The 23,872-nt window shown below is 39.5% G+C and overlaps 1 protein-coding gene across 1 annotated transcript in view; it reads left to right on the top strand.

The window, feature by feature from the left end:
* The first annotated feature begins 4,952 nt into the window (after positions 1–4,952).
* Positions 4,953–23,872, top strand: part of CCDC112 (coiled-coil domain containing 112) — an 80,384-nt gene continuing 61,464 nt past the window's right edge. The window contains exon 1 of the mRNA XM_008569924.1: positions 4,953–5,402. Coding sequence (XP_008568146.1) covers positions 4,953–5,402 — 450 coding nt within the window. The remainder of the gene's footprint in view (positions 5,403–23,872) is intronic.

Raw genomic sequence — 23,872 nt, forward strand, 5'->3', positions numbered from 1 at the left:
AATACTCCCATTTGCAACAACGTGGACAAACCTGAAGAAATTTATGTTGAGTGAAACAAGCAAAGCACAGAGGGATAATTACCTCATGTGTTCACTTATTTGTGGGAGCTAAGAGAGAAAGGAAGGCAGGAAAGAAAGACCACAGTAGTCCCATGATCCAACAGAGGGAGGGAACATTCCTAGGGCTACAAATTGAAGTTGAGGGGAGGGGGGAGGGGGAGAGAGGTTGGGGGATAATCGGAAGGGGGCAAAGGATACAAAAGCAATTTCTGGAAATGGATATGTCCTCAATATGAATCTGGCCCCCACATCATGGCAGGAGGGGGGACAATAAGCTTTGTATCTCATGAATATTCAAAATAAATAAATAAATAAATAAATATTTAATGTCTGCCCTGCTGGGTTTCAGACTTGTTTGGGCCCTGTTTCTCTTTTCTTTTGGCCTATTTCTCACTTTTGGAATGGAACTGTGTACCCAGTGTCTGTTCCACCATTGTATCTTGACAGTAGATAAATTAGTATTTGATTTCTACAGGATCACAGCTGTAAGGAGTTTTGTGTTTCGTCTTACATGACTTTGGACTTGCAGGTTGGTGCTGAAACTAAGACTTTTGGGACTATTGGGATGGAATGATTGTATTTTGTATGTGAGAGGGATATGAGTTTTGGGGGGCCAAGGGCTGAATGATAGAGTCTGGATATATTATACTCCCAAAGCTTATATCAAAATCTGATCCCCAATGTGGCAGTGTTGGAAAGTGTTTGGGTCGTAGGGGATAGATCCCTCATGAATAGATTAATACCCTGGGGGCGGGGGGAAAGGAGGGTTCATGAGCTCTCACTCTATTAGTTCCTGTGAGAGTTGGTTATTTAAAAGGACCCTGGCACCTCTTTTCTCTCTCTCTTGCTTTCTCTTGCCATGTGATCTGCTTGTACCCAATGGCTGCCTGCTGCTTTTCGCCATGAGTAGAAGCAGCCTGAGGTCTGTGTCAGATGCACCTGTCCCAGAATTGTGAGCCAAATAAAACTTTTTTCTTTATAAATTACCTGATCTCAGGTGTTCTGTTACAGCACAAAAAAATGGACTAAGACACCAGTCTTTGGGCATTTTGCCCTTGCCACCATAACTCAGCAGCCTCAACACTCCTTTATACCTCTTCCATCAAGGTACATTCATTCACTTTTGAACTTTTTAAGTAAAAATTTTAGATTTACTTTAGTATTTCTGTTTTATTAGGCATTTAGCATTTTTTTTTTTTACCATGCGAATATTTTTATTAGGATTGTTACTTTTTCGTTGATGCCCTGGTTACAAATTTGTATAGATTTTGAGAGGTGTGCTCCTAATATTATTTTTCCCATAAGCTCTGTTAATTTCAACGTGAATGCTAATTTTAATGTTAATTTTGCAGAATGCTAGGTTTATCAGGAAGACAAATATTGTGATAATGCAGAAATTGCATAATGCAAAATAAACATCCCTGTACATGTATGCATAAACCTATAATAATGTTTTCATTCTTAGTAGCAGTGATGGACTCTTGACATTCATTTTGACTTCCCAATTTCTAAATCTCTTTGGAGGAATCACTTCTACCTCTTATGACTTTGATGGGAGCAAAGATTGACTCTTAATATAAAGTCTAAAAATTCTGGACGTTCATTTTCTTAGCTGTCTCTATAGCCAGGGGTTAGGCCTATGCCACAGGCTCTGCCAGTCAGAGGCAGTCATGCCAAGACTCTGGCATGGAAGCTATTGACACTACAACCAAGGGGCCGGGAGCTCCCTGTCATTTCTGTGGTGATGGTGTCAGTCTTACTTCCCCAGAATGGTTTTGGATCATAGCTCTGAGTGTTTTTTCCTGCTTAGTCTAGAGCTAGATCTTCAGACCTTGTGATAATTCATGATCTACTCACTATTTGTTCAAAAAACTTTTCTACTTCATTCAGCCAGAATTAGCTTCCATTGCTTAACGGGAAGAACCCTGGATAATGTGGTAGTTAGTATTATAATAAATTCAGTATCTTTCTAACATCTGGTGTATCCACTACACTAAGGGACACTCATATTGGCAAATTATCTATTACAGAGATCTATTGCTGCATCTAACAAACCACCTCCAAATCTTAGTAGCTTAAAACAATAATTTGTTTTTATATTTCATGGTTCTGGGGGTTGACTAGGCTCAGCAGGGTGGTTTCCTCCTGGGATCTCTTATATAGATGAAGTCAGATAGTGGCTGGCTCTAGAATCACCTGAAAACTGGACTAGGCTGGTCATACAAGATAGTTCCTTCACTTATAAGTCTGGTTCCTGTCCTCTCTCTCTTTTCACACAATGTCTCATCTTCTAGGGCTTCTCCATGTGGCTTGGGGCTCTTCACAGCATGGTGATCTCAGAGTCGTCACACACCAGATGCAGCTGGATTCCAAGAGGCAGGAAATTAACTCTTATGGGCTACAACTGGAATTGACACTGTGTGACCTCCATATTCTTTTGGTCAAAGCAGTCACAGGGCCTGCCTGTGTTCAATGGAGAGAGGGGTGTGTTTGGAGAAATAGACTTCAGTCCTTGAAGCAGGAGTAGCAAGGTCACACTACCACTGCCAGAGATATTTTTGTGGCCATCTTTGGAAAATACAATCTGCCACACTATCCTTAAGGGGATAGGTACCATCCAGAGAATGATACAGAAAACATTCATGGGCTGGCTGGTTAGCTCAGTTGGTTAGAACTTGGTGTTCTAATGCCAAGGTCAAGGGTTTTGATCCCTGTACTGGCCAGCTGCAAGCAAACAAACAAAAAACCCTTCAGCAATGTGGGTATTAAAAGGCAAAGTGCCTATCCTTAGGCATCAATGGAATACACAAAATCTGCAGTGGTATGGCTATTAAAGGTAGGTGTTCACATCTCAGTGGAGATACTCCCCCTCTCATTTTGCACAGAGCAATGTGGGGATCCCTAAGAGTTTTAGAATTTGAGGGGAAAGTTTCTCCCAGTTATTGGCTTTTATCATCACTTGGGAAAATCTACCAATTGGCTCAGGACAAAAACCAAATTTATTGGCTCAAGAAGCTGAAAGATCCAGGGGCTAGTCTGGCTTCAGACATGGCTGGATTTAGTGCTTAAATTGTGTTGTTAGGACTCAATTTCTATCTCTTTGCTTTGCTGCCCGCATTTTTGACTTCCTTCTCAATCTCCATTTGACTTCCTTCTCAAGTTCCTCCAGAAGCTCCAGGCTCTCCCTCCATGGTGACAAGATTGCTGGGGCAGCTCTAACACTACAGTTTCTGAGATTACAGTTTAGCTCCAAAGAGAGGGTCTTTTCCAGTGCTTTCTGAACAAGTCCTGATATTTATTCTGATTGAACCAGTTTAGACCATGTTCCCATCTCTGAACCAATCACTGTAGGCAGAGGGAAACGCAGCACATTCAGTGGCATAGGCCTGAGCCATGTGTTCTGTCCCAGACCCAGTGAAGGAACCCCAGTGGGTGAGGGCGATCTATAGTGAGAGTCAGGAGCTGTTGCTGGAGAAGGGAAGAGAAATGCTAGGGAGGCAAACAATTATTAATGTTATTATTACTACCACTATAATTATTTTTAAGCTACTAGTATATGTATGAGTTCATTTAATCCCTCATGCCTGGCACATAGAAGCTGCATAAAACATGTTGAACGAATGGGCATTTTACTAGTGATAAACTTTAGTTCAGTCCTTTAAACCACCAGTCAGACAGACCTGCCAAGAGTCAGGTGCATGAAGGAAAGAAAACAGTACTCCCTTGAAGCATAAATGATTTTAAGCATAAAATCAGATTTTAAAGCAGTTCTTCTCCAGACCTTTGTGATTAGATTGTTTTGATTAGAGAGGCAGCATTTGTACATGTTATAAAGTAAAGTGCATTTTGTGTTGCTATATCAGTGGATGGTTTTAAGTCTCTCTCTAGGCAAGTGAACCTGACATACTTCATTTTCAGCAGAATTGGAATGTTTCCAAAATGCACTTTCAGATGCTGCAAATGCACCTCCTTTCTGGTGCTAAGCAGGAAGCCTTCCTACCCCCTGGGGGAGAGTGGAGATTAGAGAGGAGAAAGAGCAAGGAGCTGTCAAGTTAGCTTCAGCAGTGCAGAGGTAAGGTACTTTCTTTCACCCCTTTCCACTCCTATTGCTCACCTTTTTTTTTTTTTTTTACCTTCTAAACAAAGAAAAGCAGCTCTTCACTATCCAGGCCCATGATTTTTGGTGGAAGACAGGATGCGAGAAATTATATGAATGACTATTTCTGAATTCTCCCAAGGGTGATACTAGGAATGGCACACAACTAGTACCAACCATTCTTGATGCATCGACTCCAGTTCATTGATAACTAGTACCAAAGGATGCATGGAGCCCAGTTACTACATTACATACAATGGATGCCTAAAAGGGTACTACTAGGGAATAAGTTTCTCACAGAACCCATGTTGAGAAAGGCTGAGTCAGACCTTGTGCATCATCATCTTGTTTCATTTGCCTACCTTATTATCTATTGAAGAATAAAAAGTTGATGATTTTCTCTGGCCATGGACAGGAAGGCAAATCAAGATCCACCAAATACATACACACACACACACACATAAATGAATATGTGTGTGTTTGACATTGGATTTGTATAATACACAGTATGTTCAATATGTATTATATAATATATATGTTCAATGTCCAATATCTATTATATATTTCAATGTGTCTGTTTATATGTATGCATATATACATACATATGTACATACATAAACACACGTATATACATATGAAAATATATATCCATATAACTTTTTTTTAACTTCAGGATGAAATAAATATGAAGTATGAAATATGAAGTATGAAGGAGAGAAAATCCTTCCTCAGCACTCAGGGACTCCCCCTTGGAGGTGGCAGAAATTGCTGCTGAGGAGCCCAGCGTGAGGAGAGAATGGCAGCAGAGTCTGCTTTGGTCCCCAGCCCTGCCCCCATCACTGGACTCATTAGTTCTACATGGAGAAGGCAGGTGCTTTCCCCTGACAGCATCTGCCTAGGAGGCTGTGGCAGGGAGGAGAATCAGGCAAATCTTCTGGAGAAGCACCTCACTTGCCCCCTCCTTCTTGCCCACAATGGCAGCCCTTCTAGCTGGGAAGAGAGTCCTCTGTTCTACAAGAGGCTAAACATGAGTAATGGCTTTGTCACTGGTGCTATCTTGTCCTTTGGCCATGAGGTAACTGAAAAGATTCATTCTATGTATCTATCTTCAATGCCTTGGAATGAGAGTTCTAGAGAAAAGTATAGAGCCATGGAGTCTTCTGACAAAGTTACAGGAGGTGTCAGAGCTACAGATGATGCCTTCTCTGCACTTGGCCATGGCCCTAAGCAGTGGAGTCCAGAGACTGTATAAAAGTTAAACATTACATAACTCCAAGATCAGATATGCAGAAGGGGTAGCATTAGAAGGATCCTCTTCTCTCCTCATGAAGCCCACAGAATAACTCTTGCTCTCTCCTATGTGCAAACCAGAGGTGAGTTGGACACCTTGAGTTTACATAATGTTTTTTGTCTGAATACTGCAGACCACTTCTTTGAGGAGCATTTCTGAAAAGAAGGGCCAGGGAGATGGGAAGAAAATCAAAGCTTGATTCTATAGCCTCACCCTGATTTTATAACACATTAAGAAAAAATAGTCTATTGTGTCAGTTCCTTTTTATGTGCATTTTTTCCTCCTCTTTCCACTGACTGCTTCTTAGAGGTAACTTAGCAAAATCCCACATTCAAAGGACTTAATCAATCAGGGCTACATTGTAAGATTTTCATTTACTGAAGGCAATCTAGTGAGCAATTTCTCAGAGCTGATTTTTCATTAGAAAGAAGATGGGAAGTTGGGAATTAAGTGGGAACAAAACAAACTGGCAAGAATAGGTACTACAGCTGTTAAATCAAACAACGAGTCATCTGGTCTCATCACGGACCTTCTCCGTGGAAGCTGTCCTCGGACTTTGCTGCATGTTTGTATTCGTGAATGACAAATAGGTTTAGAAACATTATCCTGATAAAGAGTGGACTCACTTTATTCTCGTTCCCTGTCCCTAAGGTCTACCTAAGATTGGAGTTGGGGGTGGATTTTATTAATAAAGACTGTTTAAACATTCCATGGTTAAACTATTTAATTCTTCCCCTTCCTCTTTAATTAAAATTAACCTGACCTATTTCGTGCAGCCCAGGCAAGGAAAAGATAAAATTTGCCTTCTATTCTGGTGGTATTAGTGTGAAATGTCTGCTTCATCACAAAGTAAACTCACAGGGAAATTTAAAATTAAGCCAAATAATATCACAAGTCAGGTGGGTAATAATTTCTTCCCCTATTCTTGCATCCTTTTTCTCCAGCCTTAAATTTTCCATAAGGAAAAAAAAAATGTAACAACAGAGAAAAAGAGCAAAAGAGAAAAATATTAAGAAAAACACAATGGCATGAAAATACGTAAAACTTTCTTTGGCCAAATCGCTGCTGGTGGCAGGTGTATCTGTGTGGAAAATACAGCATTTTTTCCTCCATTAATTCACTATATTTATTAAGCACCCAGTGTCCAACTGCTATAGGAGAGACAAGCAAAATGATTTGAGAAGGTCATGGGCCATAAACTCAAATGGCTATAGGACATGGGCAGGTGTCATGAATCTGTGACTGTTACCAAGGCAATAAGGATGACCAAGGCAAACAGGAGAATGCTTGCTCTGTCTAACACATTCACGTTTAATTAAAAAAACTCTCAAGGCCTGCTATGGGCTTTCAGTGTTCCATCCCTAGAACATGAAGGAGGAAGTCAACTCTTATGGAAGAGTGGGCCATAAGGAGTGAGTAGGATTTTAATAAAAAGAGGAAGAGCAGGAAAGGACATTCTAAACTGAGAAAACTTCACAAACAGAAGTCTAGGATGCAGAGAGAAAAGAGCCTGTGTGAGTAAGATGAGGGCCTGGGGCCAGTGTGAGGAGTTAAGACCATTTCATATGTCCAGAAATGAATTCTAGATCCCTCCAACTTGTTGTTTTCCCAGGGCACCGTGACTCAGAAATGGAGCTACCCTCCCTCCTGTCACTCTGGCCAAAACCTAGGAACCGTCATTCTCAACTCTTTCTCTCAGGCCCCAGAGAGAGATTCATATACCTAGTGGGGAGCAGTTCTCTTGAAGAAAAGGACTGCAAGACCACAGCTAGGCACATCAAAGTGATACTGCTAGAAATGACAAAGAGAAACCCTGGGGAAAAAAAGAAAGAAAAGGAAACCAGAAAAATAAATACATTACCATCAAAAGAATGACAGTAAGTCTGACAGATTAATTATCAAGAGATATGGTGAAAGTCAGAGGGTAATGGAATGGCATCTTGAAAATGCTGAAAGAAAACAACTGCCAACCTAGAAACGTATTCTCCAAAAATGAAGGCAAAGCAGACTAATTTCCAGACAGATAAAATATGAAAGCATCTGACACTAACAGATCTGCACTAAAAGAAGTGCTAAATGAAGTTATTCAGGCAAGAGGAAAATTACTTCAGACTCACAGAATGTCAAAGAGAATGTAGATCAATGGCAAGGGCTTGTGTAAATGAATATCGCCTGTGCTCAAGAATAGCAATGCTGTCCTGTGAAATATATGAAGGAGTAAGATGCATAACAATGATGACACGAAAGGTGGGAGTGGGAGGAGGATAAATGGATTTAAAGTGTTCTAATATTAATATCAGGAAAGCAGTACAAGAACTAATTTATACTGTACTGGAACAAGTCAAGAATGGATAGTGTAATCACTGGAGTAACCACGAAAAGAGCGGTATTTTATTTTATTTTACTTTTATTATTTTTTGTTGAAACAATTGATTATACATATTTGTGGGGTATAGAGTTGAATATCAGTGTCTGTGTGCAATATTGATGATCAAATCGGGATAGTCAGTATATTCATCATTACAAACGTACTCATTCTTTGTGTCCTTTAACCAATTTCTCCCTAACCCCCCTCCCACTTCCCTTTTCTCTCCCCTGCCCAGTAACCATACACACACACGCGCACACACACGCACACACACACACACATGCACGCACACACCCCCCCCCAATAAGTAGGAGGGAAAAAAATTAAAAAATAAAATTTTATTCAATCCAAAAGGCAAGAAGGGGAGAAAATAAAACATTTAACAAGTGGGACAATTTATTTACTTATTATTTATTTTTATTGAAGCATAATTGATTATACATATTTGTGGGGTATAGAGTTGAATATCAGTGTCTGTGTGCAATATTGATGATCAAATCGGGATAGTCAGTATATTCATCATTACAAACGTACTCATTCTTTGTGTCCTTTAACCAATTTCTCCCTAACCCCCCTCCCACTTCCCTTTTCTCTCCCCCGCCCAGTAACCATACACACACATGCACACACACACGCACACACACACACACACACATGCACGCACACCCCCCCCCCAATAAGTAGGAGGGAAAAAAATTAAAAAATAAAATTTTATTCAATCCAAAAAGCAAGAAGGGGAGAAAATAAAACATTTAACAAGTGGGACAATTTATTTACTTATTATTTATTTTTATTGAAGCATAATTGATTATACATATTTGTGGGGTACAGAGTTGAATATCAATACCTATGTACAATGTGTAATGATCAAGTCAGGATAGTTAGCATATTCATCACTACAAATTGTAATCATTTCTTTGTATTGAGGACATTCAATTTCCTCTCTTCTAGTCATTTGATAACATTCAGTAAATTAATGTTAATTATAGGTGCCTAGCTCAACTGTACATCAATAGGAACTGTTTTTCCTAACTAGCTGTTTTGTGTCCATTATCCCATTTCTTGCCACAAGGACTATTTAAGAGAAAAGAGTAAGACTGTAGATCTGATACAAACATATCAATAATTATATTAAATGCCAGATCAATCATATGCTACTTATAAGAGACATACCTTAAATATAAGGAACCAGAAGGTTGGAAGCAACAGAATGGAAAAGGATTTACCACGTACACACTAACCAAAAGCTGGTGTGGCTATATTAACATCAGACAAAGAAGACATTAAGCAAGAGTGTTACTTAGATAAAGAGGGTGTGCCAATTATTGATTAATTGCCTCTCAGCTCCAAATCCACTCTTACACAGTGCATATGTTTTGCCATAATGGACAGAATTCCTTTAAGCATCTCCTCTTTATAATGAACACAGATGAAAAGGAAGTAAATACTCCCTGTACAGGCATTTAGAAGGTACTCTGATAATGTGAAAATGCTGGTAACTATCTTCAAAGTATTCCTGGGATGTGTCCAAAACTTGGTCACGTGTGCTCTGAAGATGGTGTAAATGTGAGAGGCCTCTCCTGGAACAGATTTCTGCTCATCTAGTCTGACTTCAGCTGTCAGGTCTACCACCAGTCATCTCAGTAAGTAATTTGAACATCATATATTCTATCATATTTTTATTTCTCTGTATTAATCTAACTATTCTTAAGCTGGGTGGATATGTTTTTAGTAGTAGTGAGGAGAACTCACAATGCACATACAAAAAAGTAACATTGTCCTCTGCATTTTTTTGTGGCATTCTTAGTCTCCTTATTTATTATTTCTAATAAACAATAACCCAAATCTAAATACAGCCTTTTACAGTTTGCCTTTCAACTCTGCTATGGCTAATTACTTTCTCTGAGTCCTTGGACTAGTCACTTAATGCTTCAGTGGATGCTTTTGATTATACGTAACTGAAATCCAGACCCAAACTAGCTTAAATGAAAAGGCAATTGGTAGTCTATTAATTGAAAAAGGCGCAGCAAAAGGGCAGCTGTCAGGTCATCTCAATCCAGCGGCTCTCTCTCCATCTCTCTGTGATTGTCTGGGCTCTGCCCTCCTGTGTGAGTGAGCTTCTTCTTCAGACTGGTGGTGGGATGGGGTAGCAGTTCCAGGCATTACACCTGCACACCCTAGTAGAGCTGCACCAGTTATCAATGTATTAAAATACTTTGGTACCAGTTAATAAGTAGCCATTGCTCTGAACCTGCAGAGTACCCCCAATATCCAGCTGCTGTGGCACCCTTCCCCCCAGGACACCTAAAGAAGTGATATACAGCACAACAGGGAATTTCAGACCCTGCATCAGTATTATATCCAGCATTCATTCTGGTGAGTATGTATCAATTAAATATTATCACTACCACCCTGCTGACACCAGCATTTAGAGGAAGAGAGCCGACCTTTCTCTATGTCTTTATAACAGAGCAAGAAAACTTCTTTCCCAAAAGTCCCTAGTACACTGTCTCTCAATTCCCTTTGCCCAAACTGGATAATGTTTCATTTCCTGACCTGTTCCTATGGCTAGGGGAATGTCATACTCTTATTAGCTTAAATAAATTTCTAAAACTGATCATCTGCAAAGGTGACAGGCTCACTCCTAAAGCTAGAGGAACAGATGACTTCCTTGCTGGGCGATAGTGGGGTGGTACCAGAGCTAAAGTCAGAATACAATTGGGAAAGGGGAAATGGATACTAGGATGGCAACCAACAATGCCCATTTTTTGAATGTCAGTATCATCATCTATAAAATGGTGATAATGTTCTCTAATTCACAACAATGCAGTGAGGATTAAATAAGATCACATACTACATTATTTAGAACGGAGTTTAGTTGATTGATTCATATTAAGTGCTTGATAAATAGTGGTTAACAACAAGAACAGTAATAGTACTATTAGTGTTGTCAAGAACTGTGAAGGAAGTGTCTGAGATGTTACACCATTTACAGCCTTAACAAGTTGGCCTGGATTCTGGCAAAAGACAGAACACTGCTGGGTCATAGATAATGAACTTCATTACGCATATCACTAGCAATAGCCAGAGCAATAGCAATCTCACCAATTCCTTGAGCCCTAATTCCACAGGAACCATGTGACACCTGCATATGCATTACAAGAGAGGAAACCTGCAAGGGACTGAATTCATGCCCCCTCAAAAGTCATATGTTGAAATCCCAAACCATAAAGTGATAGTATTAGGACATAGGGCCTTTGAGAGGTGATTCTTTGGGAGTTGATTAGGTCATGAGGGCGGAACCCACATGAATGAGATTGGTGCCCTTATAAAAGAGACCCCAGAGAGGTCCCTTGCCCCTTTTGCCATGTGAAGTTTCAGCAAGAAGACAGCCATCTATGAGAAAGCAGTCCCTCCTGATATCAAAAATGCCGGTGCCTTGATCTTAGACTTTCCAGCTTCCAGAACTATGAGAAATAAATTTCTGTTGTTTATAAGCTACTCCCTTTTGTTATAGCAGCCAAACAGTGTAAGACAGTAGGCTAGTTTAATTTTTCTTTCTTGAAGAATTTGACTAATCCTCTGTTAGCATAGGCCTTACAGTGTGTATATGTCAGTGGGGGACCAAATATTCCTGGACCCACATATGTGAAGTCTTAATAGATGACATAAAATTTATTATGTATAATCATTGTCCATGTCCCACTCACAGTTAAGTGCTCACTGATTACTGGGGCAGCTCTAACTGGAATGTCTTAGGAATGACACAGTTGGTATAGATTCTATCATATACACGTAAAACCCAGCACAACTCTCAACTGCCACAAGGTAATGTCTCCTAACCTTAAATTAAATAGATGTTCAAGGTCTTGAAAAAATATGGAGAAAGGATTAGGGATGACCAGGAAGACAGAGGATGAGAATATAAAACAGGAAGAGAGCCACAGCTACTAAATCCTCTTTATTTGACAAAAAATAAGGAGATGTAACGTTTTCTCTAAATGTGCAAGAGCTCTGGGTCTCTACTCAAGTATCACAGCTTGAGCTGACTTTGCTTCATCAATTCCAGTGTGTAGGACTCCAGTGAACCTGATAGTCAAACAGACATTCCAGCTTCTGCCTCTTTCTAGCTGTGTGAGCGTGAGCAAGTTTCACATCATTTTTGTTCCTTAACTGAGAAAATAGAGATAATAGTACCTACCTTATAGGGTCATTATGGAGAGTATATTCTGAAAAGGGCTTAGCATAGAGTCTAATACATATTGTCAGTAAATGGTAGTTTACATACTTGTTAAAAAAGCTTTGGTAATCATAGTCTTAATGATGCATGGGGGCTGGGGGGTAGACATGTCCTCCATCCTTATTTCTCACCAGACACATGTGGGCACTCCATAAACCATCTACAAATGGCAAGGTTACACTGGTCATCAAAATGATGAGGCATCTCTAGACATGTCCTCCATCCTTATTTCTCACCAGACACATGTGGCCACTCCATAAACCATCTACAAATGGCAAGGTTACACTGGTCATCAAAATGATGAGGCATCTCAAAGACTGCCACCTCTGTGCCACCATATGATCTCTCTGGGCAATATATCTGTCCATTTCCTGGACTGGCACAGCTGTGGAGCCAGTTCCCATCTCTAGGAGGTGGGCATAGGATACAGTAATCAAATTATAGAAAGTTGGATATCACCCTGGTTTCACCTCTTACAAGGCTGACACTACATCCCATCAACATCTCAACAGAGAGTTGTTGTAATATTTAAATAAAGCACATCTGTAAATTTTCTAACTAGCACAGTTTCTGGAACATGTTACACATTCAATCATTCTTTCTTTCTTTCCAGCCCTATTGTATTAAGGAAGAACAGATGTTCTCTCCAAGTTATTGTCAAGCTGTCACTTTTGTGGGGCTAGAGAGGAGCAGCTATGTCAGCAAAGTTTAAACTCCTTAAACTTTAGTGAACTTAAGAATCACTCAGGATGGTTGTTAAAAATGCAAGATTCTCCGACCCCACCCACAAAAATTTTGAATAAATAAATCTTGAGTGGTGCTCAGTAATCTATATTTTTAACAAGTTTTCCAGGGGAGTCCTCTGATGTAGGTAATGCGGTGACCACACTTTGAAAAATGCTGTCTTAAATGTACTAAACTGTTTCGAGCTCAACTATCTAATATTACTGATTTCTGTTTCCTTTTTACAATTTTACACAAAATGAGATGTAGAACACAATGGCAGAGAAGATCATGGGCAGGGGAGGGGAGGGCAACCCTTCTATTTCCACTTCAGAATCCGTACTTAGTTATCAGGGCCTAGAGCTGACACTGCAAATAAAAAATGCATTTTTCAGTGATTAGGAGATTCTCTCTTGGTTTGATAAGAGAGAAATGGGGGAATTTTCTGACTCTAAGGGCACAGAAACACATGAAGGTAGGGCTGGCCTGTGGCTCACTTGGGAGAATGTGGTGCTGATAACATCAAGGCCATGGGTTCGGATCCCTATATAGGGATGGCCGGTTAGCTCACTTCAGAGAGCCTGGTGCTGACAACACCAAGTCAAGGGTTGAGATTCCCTTACTGGTCATCTTTTTTTTTTTTTTTTTTTTAAAAGAAACACATGAAAGAAAAAGTTTGTCAAAGAATAAATAAAATGATTTTTATCTAATAAAAAGTACGCAATCCATTAATGTGGTCAGTGAGGATTCAGGTAATTATACAGATAAATTCAGAAGTGGATTTCAGGAATGAAAACTGACCCTCAGGTTCTAATTATGTTGAACAACAACATCAATACCTCCTGAACTTGGGAAGAGAAAAATCATATGTGGATGAAATTGATAATGCCCCACCCTCTTCCATGGTATCACATCACACAGGGCTGTTAGCTCTCCTCTACAATGCAGGCCTTGGAACAAATGGGAGACTGTGGTCTATTCCTAGTTGGCTATTTCTAAGAAATGAAGTATTTTTATGACAGGGACTCAGTGCTCTTAAAGGAAGCTTCCTTTTTATTATTCAGATCCATGCACATCCCTGGAACAGGTTCAGCAACAGAACTTCCCATGTTTTAAGATGATGAGGTATAAATAGTTTTGTAAGGTTGAATGCCCAGATCATCTCATAATATTGAGAACATTAGAACGTAGCTGTAAATCAGGTTTCAAGCTAGTATACCATTTACTGGGAAAAAATAAAACAGTATACTTCTTTAACTAATTCATCCCTCAAAGGTCTAATGAATTTAATTGCTCCTATTTAGAGCCTGGCTTCAAACAGCACACCCAATTAACCTGGCTATATTTAAAGGAGGGGGGAAATCATCAAATCAAATAAGAAGGCAACACTCAAGCACAAAACTGAAAACAGTGTTATTCGTTCTGGAGTCAGATTTTGAAGGAAGTGACCTAGAGTTCTGAAGTCTTCAGGTCATTCCAAATTTTGGGATGAGCATGGAAAGAGTGATATGGAATGAACAGCTTCCTGAACCGAGAGGAGGGAAGCTGATCTACAGCCCAGAGAGAGGGAAGAAGAGCCTTTCTACTATGTCTCTGGAGTAGACAATATCACACCCCCATGCCTTCCCGGAGGAGAAAAGCATTCCTCCATAACCTTCCCAAATCCCATCAGAAGACAGTTTGTGCAAAATACAATTCAAAAATTTCCAACAATATTTCTAAATAAAGCAGAATACCATTTACCAATCATTTTCAATCTATAAAACAACTGAATTTCATGCATACCTCTTGTCCTTCGCCCTCACTTAACTATAGCTGTCCAGCCATCTGTCCATCTCCTCCCTCCCACTTTCAGACTTCTTCAGATAAGAGATCACTCTCCCAACCCTTTTCACCATGATCACTTACACATCTAACTTCCTATTCCCTCTGTCCAGAAATTGTCAAAGGAGAGTGATGAAACTCACAAAGCTATAACTGCATCTTTCAGATACACCACAATTACTCTGTGCACTCATGACAAGCATTGGATTTGAGAAAACTAGACAGTAATCACCATCTGATACGTTAGGAGTGCTTATCACATGCCTGACCTTGTTCTAGCTTATTTAATCTTCACATCAGGCCAATGTTTATTATACCCATTTTGTAGAGAAGTAAACCAAAGAGGAGAAAAGGTAAGTAACTTGCCCAATATCACAGTTGCAAGGTTTGGAGCCAAGACTGCAATCCAGGCAGTATGGTTTTAGAATCTATGCTTCTAGCTACCATCTAAACAAGAAGATTAACCAACAGCATACACTTGGCTCCCATTCTCCTGGCCAGACCCTGAGTGGAACACTTGACTTGAATAAAAGTGAGGAAGAATAGAGCACTTCCACATTAGTCAGTCAAGAGGACCAGCCTTGCCTCCACCTGAGAAGTTGACAATAGCATTATGTGAGTCCCCTCAAACCTGGGCTCTGGAAAATAGGCCTCATTCTTTCCTGAAACCACAGGGCTCCAAAAGAGCAATTGTCATTGTGCTGAGCAGACCTGTCTCTAAGAGAAGAGAAAAGCTTCAGTTCCCTTTTCAGTATCAAGACCCCATCACATGTATTAGTGAGGAGGAGGGGTCACTGTCTTTTGTCCTGGCTATAGGGTCTTCACTTCAGCCTGCTCAGCTTGAGTCCCCAAAGCAGAAGTGCCAGAGCTCCACCTCTACCACCCACTCTGGTCAGGCAGTGGTCCTTCTGAACTGTGAGGAGTTGGCGTAGATGGAGGGATTGTTCTCCTGTGAGCCAACAGGATCCTCTGCTTAGGGTGTGGTAACGAGAGGTGCTCTCCAGAGGAAAGGAGGTCACACTTCTGTTAGGACCTGGTCCAGATGGCTCTTGGACACTCACCTTGTGACACTCACAATCATCTTTTCTGCGGTCCATTCACTGGGCACCTCCGATTCTCCTTCTCCTTTTCTAACATGTCCCAGGATCAGATTCCAAATGTAGAAAAGTGTGATAGGCTAAAAGTTATAACTGTTTTCATCACTATATACATATATATATGTGTGTGTGTGTGTGTGTGTGTGTGTGGTGTGTGTGAAAAATCATTAATTGTGTTGCTTTCCTTTCTCCTTTTCCTTACCTTTCTCTGTCTTTTTTTCCCCCACTCCATGGATGCTCAGGGTAACTTTCGCTATCTGAGTCAGCAACTTGCTTTGCTTGTCTCCACTCCACAGTGTTTTAATAGTAGTTCTTCTGATAATTTCTAAACTTAAACACAATGCAAAGTTTGCTTATCTTTAACAAGTAGAAAACCATTTTTGCAAAACCAGAACCAAACAAGAAAATGCATATTTATATTTATGTATGTTTGTATTAACACAGCAAAGAAAGATGACAACAGTACACCCCAGGCCACGAACATTGGTTATCTCAGAAGGAAGATGATAGCAGGGGGTAGTGGAGGTGCAGCTTATATCATTTTGGTTTTATTTATACCTCTATTTATTGTTTTGCTTACTAGAGTAAATATAGATTATTTTGTAAATTAAGCCAAAATACAGGGAATTTTAAAAGGAAAAGTAGACATCCATTTCCAGGAAGATGGAGTAGATACACTTTTCCCTATTCCTCCCACTAAGTACAACTAAAAACCATGGATGTTACATATAAAACAAAAATAAGAAGACCCTGAAAGGTAGAAAGAGAAGGCAGACTGTCTAGGGACAGCAGGAACCCAAGGAACAACTCAGTTTTCAATTCCCTGAGTTTTCTTTTTGCCTCATGTATCTCAGACCTGAAGCTGAAGAAGCCAGCCTCCCAGAAAAGTCAATGGGTGCAGACACAAAAAGGCCCAAACAAAAGCCTCTCTCTCTAGCCAAAGGACTAGGAAAAGGACAGCATAGCAAGACAGAAAATGTATCGATAACTGCTCTACTCCAGCCAAACACTGAAACTGTGACTCCATCCCCCAGCCACACTAGCAAAGGTTGAGTGGGGAGCCTAGACTTCTACCCTCACCAAGTTGTAATGAGGTGGTGTCAAAAAAGTCCAAGTATTAAGATGGGACTTTCATCCATCCCCAGTGGTAACAAGCCCCTCTCTCTCTCCATGGTGTCAGTTGAGACCATATGGGGGAGCCTAGAATTCTACCTTCTTACTGGGGTAGTGTAAGAGAAGGTCTCGTGGAGAATCAGCACTTTCAACACCACCCAGTGGTAATGAAGCTAACCCCCTTCACCAGTGTCAGTGGAGCTATAACCAGTAGACTTCCAACCCTTCCCAGCTAGAGAGGCTTAGAGGAGAACCAGAACTTTCATTCCTACCTAGCAGTAATGAGGAGCACCCCTAAGATATCAAAAAAAGTTCAAGAGGAGAAACTGAATTTCTAACCCCACCTGGCAGTAACAAGGTGGTGACCCCACTTCCACTTCTGGAGCAGTGTCAGAGAAAGCCAGATAAAACAGAAGGCTTAAAAAAGATCCAAAGCCTCATAACAAAGTACACCAGATGTCCAGGTCTCAATAGATCCAGGAAGTTTTCAAACTGAATTATAAAAGGGCCAACACTGAGATAACAGAGATGTTAGAATTAGCCGGTAACATTTTAAAGTAGCTACCATAAAAATGTTTCAGGAAGTAATTACAAAGGTGCTTGAAACAAATAAAAACTTAGGATGTCTCAGCGATGAAATAGATGGTATAAAGTAAAACAAAATGGAAATTATAGAATTGAAAAGTCCTACAACTTAATTTAAAAAATCAATAAATGGGTTCAATAGCAGAATGAAGGGAAAAGAAGAAGAAATCAGTGGATTGGAAAATAGAACAATAGAAATTGGCCAATTTGAGCAAAAGAAAGAAAATAGACTTAAAAAAATGAACAGAGCCTTTTCCCCTTGAGTTTTCTAAATTATATTTGAGTTGAAGCTATAATTATCATAGTCTGGTATGATTCTAAATACATAGCGATGAAATACTTAAAATAATTATAAATGAGGGAGGATAAGGTAATATAAGGTTTCTGCACTTCACTTAATCTGGTAAAATGACAGCACCCATAGCCTGATAAGATATATGTATATATGTAATGTTAATACTTAGAACAAGTACTAAAAAAGCTACACAAAGAGGAACACTCAAAAACATTATACATATATCAAAATAAATTCTAAAAAATATTCAAGTAATTCATGGGAAAATAGGAAAAAGACAGAAACAAGCCAAAACAAATAAAAGAGAATAAAGAGAAAACAAAATATAAAATGGCAGACTTAAGCCTTAACATATTAATAATTACATTAAATATAAATGGTATAGATACATCAATTAAAGAAAATTAATTTTAAAATATGACCCAACTATGTGCTGTCAATGAGAAGCTTATTTCAAATATGACAACACAGATAGGTTGAAAATAAAAGGATATACCATTGAAAAAGACATATCATTTAAACATTAGTCAAAAGAAAGTAGAAGAGATGTATTAATGTCATATAAAGTAGACCACAGAGCAAAGAAAATTATCAGAGACAGAAAGGGACAACTGATAATGATAAAAGGGTAAATCCACCAAGAAGACATATCAATCCTAAATGCATATGCACCAAAAAACAGAGCTGCAAAATATGTGCAGCAAAATTGATAGAACTGAAAAGAGAAATAGATAAATTCACAATTATAGTTAAAGACCAACTCCCCTCTCTCAACAATTGATAGAACAGCTAGATAGAAAATCAACAAGGATAGAGAAAACCTCAACAACACTTCAACCAACAGGATCTAATCAACATTTATAGAACACTCCATCTAACAGCAGCAGAATACACATTCTTTTAAAGTGTCCACAGAACATATGCTAGCTAGAGCATATCCCTGAGTCTTACAACAAATATAAGAGGATTAAAATAATACAGAGTGTATTCTCTGTCTACAACGGTATCAAACTGGAAATCAACACAGGAAGATAACAGGAAAATCTCTAAACACTTGGAAACTAAGCAACATACTTCTAGATAATTCATGGGTTGAAGAGGAATTCTCAAAGGTAATGAAAAGTGAATGAAAGCGAAAATACAACCTACAAAAATTTGTAGGACACAGCCGAAGCAGTGCTAAGGGAAATTTGCAGTGGTACTAAAAGCATAACTTAGAAAAGAATGGGCCGGCCTGTGACTCACCCGGGAGAGTGTGGTCCTGATAATACCAAGCCCCCGGCTTCGGATCCTGTATAGGGATGGCAGTTAGCTCACTAGGTGAGTGTGGTGCTGACAACACCAAGTCAAGGGTTAAGATCCCCTTACCGGTCATCTTTAAAAAAAAAGAAAAGAAAAGAAGAAAGATCTTAAATCAATAATTTAAGTTCCCACTTCAAGAACCTAGAAAAAGAAGGGTAAACAAACCCAAATCAAGCAGAAGAAAGAACATAATGAATATATATAATGACTAATCTAGCAAAAATTTGATTAGTTTTTAGGTACGGAGAAAAAACACTATTTTTGAAAAATGTTTAAACTGTAACACTAAAATATTGGGATGAACTTAACCAAATTTGAGGATTTAGGCCTGGCTTCTAAATTTACATATACATTTCTAATACAGTTCCAATCTGCATAAAAGGTCCAACATAGAACCATATTGATCAAGGAAACCAGCAAGTGCCAGGAAAAAAACTAAGCATTGTCCTTTTTTTCACTCTTATCTGTGAGGTTCCTCATATGGTTACTTTACCTTACTATGACCCTATTGAAATAATACCTCCTCAATTCTAGACTAATCTGTTCCGAATGATATGTACGTCAAAGTAACTTCTATCACACAAATTTTTTAAAACTATGATATGTAATGAGACTCAGAATAAAGAAGTAATACGTTTACCTGAACTCTATTAATTAGAAGTTTATTAAATCTGGTATCTTGAATGTCTGAAGTATCTGCTTTCCTCTATGTCCTAAAAACTTTAATTATTAAAAAAATTTCATAATACATGATTATATTCTAATTTTTTTTTTTTTTTTGTCTTTTTCCGTGTCCGGCAACGGATCGCAACCCTCAGTGTCACCCCCGTACCGGACCGGGACCGGCAACGGGATCGCAACCCTCAGTGTTGCCCCCATGCCTCGCTCAGCCAGTGAGCGGGAACCGGTCTGTATGTGGGATCCGAACCCTCGGCGGGAGCGCCTCCGCGCTTCCCAAGTGGCGCACTAGCACAGTGCGCCACCGGGCCGGCCCTATATTCTAATTTTTTAAAGTTCATATCCAGATGTAGAAGAAGAAAGTAATCTTGTCTCGCAACTTGATATATGTTCTTCCAGACAATTTTATATCTATTTACATAAATACACACATATTTAATTACAGATCTACAGATAGAAAAATAGCCATTGGAATTTTTTTTAAACTAAATGTAATCAAGTTTATTTGGGTTGTTCTACCACTTTTTAAAAACCTAACACAAAATGATGGAGAGCTTTACGTACTAGTTCGGGTTATTTACATGTCAGTACAGTTTTTTTTCACTGTTGTAAATATATCACATGATTATGTCATAATTCAACCACGCCCAAAATGAATATCTGCTTTATACTCTTTGTGCATGTATTTTTCTAGAGAAAATATATAGAAATGGAATTTCTTGATTGCAGACCATGCGTATTTTAGCTTTTGATGCATTGTCTTCAGTAAATCACAAATTCTAATAATGCGTGAGTCTCATTTCCCCACATCCGGAATCTAACATCCCTGAGTGTGGACACTTTCCAAACAATTCCCCCTCTGCAGCAGTCCTCTCCAACAGTGTCATGGGCTGTGGTTTCCTATCGTCACCCAATCCCGCCCTCTTTCAGTCTTCCAGTGAATTTTCAAAATTTCTAGTCCATTAATGGCAGTCATTCTTGTTTTTCAGCATTACTGTGTATTTATTTATTTTAAATATACATATCCTGTTAATTGAAAGGATTTGGAGAGGTAGACATATGCATGCAGTCTGACATCTTTTTCTAAGTTCTTTTAGTGCTACAAAAAAAGGGAAGATGAGTGGTTCAGAAGAGTCCAAAAAGAGCATTGCTAAGAATCGTTATATAGAAACTCTCTAGGAAATTTTCCTCTTTTGGAAATTTCTGATGCTGAAATCTACCATGGGCTCTTTGAAATATCATCCATAATGTTAGTTTTTCTGTTGAACACCTCCTGCTGTGGGTCATGGGGCAGAGGACATAGATTTTTATATCATCCCGATGGATTAATAGCTCAAAATCAAATCCTGGCAGAGTATCACAGACTCACATCAGAAAGGCAAGGGTGAAAGTTCCCTCTCTTGAAATGTATAACTTGAGATTTCTTTCTTTTAATGCCGAATATATTTATTATATTCTTTTAATATGAGAAACCAAAAGAAAACCACATGGTGCCAAAGTAAAAAGGAAAGCCTCCAAAGAATGCAGAATGATTTTTAGAAGCAACAAAATCCACTTTAAAATATTTGCCTGTTATTGAAAGCGGCTAGATGACCTCATGTTCCATATTAAATTCTCAAATCTGGACATACCCTTCGTGTTTTCTATTTAAAGCCCTGTACGAGAGTCCAAACAAGTACTTTGTCCAGCTGGGTTGTGCCTTGAGCTGCTTCTGCTCTGACATGGTTTCACCTGCTGGAATCAGGCAGGAAAGTTTCTGGCCAAAAACTCCACATTTAAGGCTGGATCTCAGAAACGTTGTGAAGCAGGGGGATTTTTCTTAGTCTCCCTGTTTCTCAGTTTGGGCAATCTTTTTCTTCTTTCTTTATGGTTTCTACCTTCTCTCAGCTGGTAGAAATTTTCAGATTCTTTATTTAGATTTAGATGCAAATGACTGACAATAGCTTTACCTTTTACTTCTTTATAAATACCTTCATTTTAACATGGATGCTTTAACTTCAGGATCCTGGTGGGGAGCAGGTGAGGTGAGACTCTTTGGGCACCTGAGCCTTCCAAGTACCTAAGCGTAGCCTCCTTTATCTGCTCACCTGGACACCATTTCCATCTTCTCAACAGAACTTTCATTCCATTGCAAACAAAGGAAAATAGTTTTGTGCCTCTTAGGTTCAGAGAAGAGACAAGAGTTATCAGGGCTTTGTGCAGGAACTTCTCAAATATGAGCTCGTCAGGGGCCTCCATGGAAGGGAATTGGTGAGAGTAGGTTGGGCTGACCCCTCCCCCACTCTCTTCTTCAATTAAAGCAATTCCTGGGCCGGCCCGGTGGCGCACTGCTATAGTGCGCTGCTTGGGAGGCGCGGCGGCACTCCTGCCGAGGGTTCGGATCCCACATGCAGACCGGTTCCCGCTCACTGGCTGAGCGAGGTGCGGGGGCAATGCCGAGGGTTGCGATCCCGTTGCCGGTCCTGGAAAAAGACAAAAAAAAAAACAATTCCTTGTTATTCTTTTTTATTCACTGTAAAATGTTTGAAAAGGGGGTTTCACAGCCAAAATGAAGATGGAAAACAATGGTGAAGGAGACAAAGTTCTCTGAATTTGAAAAGATCTGTATTCTAATTCCTTCTTCCTGAAGCTCAGGTAAATTCAAGATGCAGTGGCTAGTACAGGTCTCAGTGCCACACCTGGTCAGAGAAGATTGTATCCTACAGCTGCCTTACAGCCCGGCTGCACATTTATAGGAGACGGGACATGCTCATGTTATCCTCAGGGCAGGAAAAACAATGTAGATAAGAGAGATTTCTTCAGTGAGATGGAATATCAGACTGTTGCAAATGACATTTTAGTTATACTCATATTTTAACTAACTCTCCAAGCCTCGGTTTCCTCATCCGTAAAATGGGAATGCTGACAGTGACCTCATGGGGTTGTTATGAGGGTCAAGTAAGTAATGTAGGCCAAGCCCTTTGCCTGGTATTTGGCCCACAATCAATGAAAGTGCTGGCCATTATCACTGAGTATATGCTGGACTGTATCACTCTCCAGTCTCTCCATGCTTGATCCACTTGTCTCCCAGCTGGACAGGAAGTGTTTGGATAGCACTGTGCTTCTAATCCTAAATCATTAAACTTCCATCTCTCCCCACACCAACTACAGTGTCTGGCATATAGGTGGCTCTCAACAAAGACGTGTCAATTGAGCCTTAAATATTGCAACTGATCATGGACTCTTTTCTTGCGCAGCCCATGAAGTTGCGTCAGCCCATTATCCTCATTTTTGTTTGCTCTTTATATATAAAATGCTACCTTTACTTCTAAGCACTTTTCAATTTTTTTTAAAAAAGCTGTTTCTATGATTTGATCTTCTGATCTCCCTACATAAAAGTGTAAAGAAAAAGAAGAAACAAAAATCAAGTCCTTTTGGGCCGGCCCGGTGGCGCACCCGGTAGAGTGTGGTGCTTGGGAGCGTGGCGGCACTCCCACCGAGGGTTCGGATCCCATATAGAGACCGGTCTGCTCACTAGTTGAGAGCCGTCCGGGAGCAATACTGAGGGTTGCGATCCCGTTGCTGGTCGCGGTATGGGCACGACACCGAGGGTTGCGATCCCGTTACCAGTCACTAAAAAAGACAAAAAGGGGGGAAAAAAAAATCAAGTTCTTTTGTAGTTTTTAAAAATTTACTTTTGAGCCAACCCAATAAAAGCTTATATTTTCTGCTTTTAAACTATAGGATATTGGAAAGATCTTTTGGTTTCACCTTGGTTTATATTTTCCATTTATGAAAAGAGGAGAAAAACACGTTCTGTACACTGCTAGAGTGCTATGGAGACTGTCTTGTTTTTATAAGATTAAAGAGGTAAACATCAGTAAAGATCAACCATATAAAGTGTATTCAATAGTGGAGGGACGTGAAAACAATTACATTCTCTTCCACCATTAGGTTGATTTTAAGTTAAAAATAGATCTGATACAATACTGATTTTGTATTTACTGGCTTGTAAAATAAACAATTTAGTTCATGTTTAAAATATACATAATAAATATTGTGGTTAATATTGAGTAACAAAGGAGTTTTCTTATTTAACATATGCTTTAAAAATAAATAGAAATAAAATGGTGCAGTCACTCTGGAGTACAGTTTGGTAGTTTCCTTTTTGTCTTTTTTCATGACCGGCAACGGATCGCAACCCTCAGTGTTGCGCCCGTA

The sequence above is a fragment of the Galeopterus variegatus genome, unplaced genomic scaffold, assembly GCF_000696425.1.
Source record: "Galeopterus variegatus unplaced genomic scaffold, G_variegatus-3.0.2 Scaffold29, whole genome shotgun sequence".
Lineage (NCBI taxonomy): Eukaryota > Metazoa > Chordata > Mammalia > Dermoptera > Cynocephalidae > Galeopterus > Galeopterus variegatus.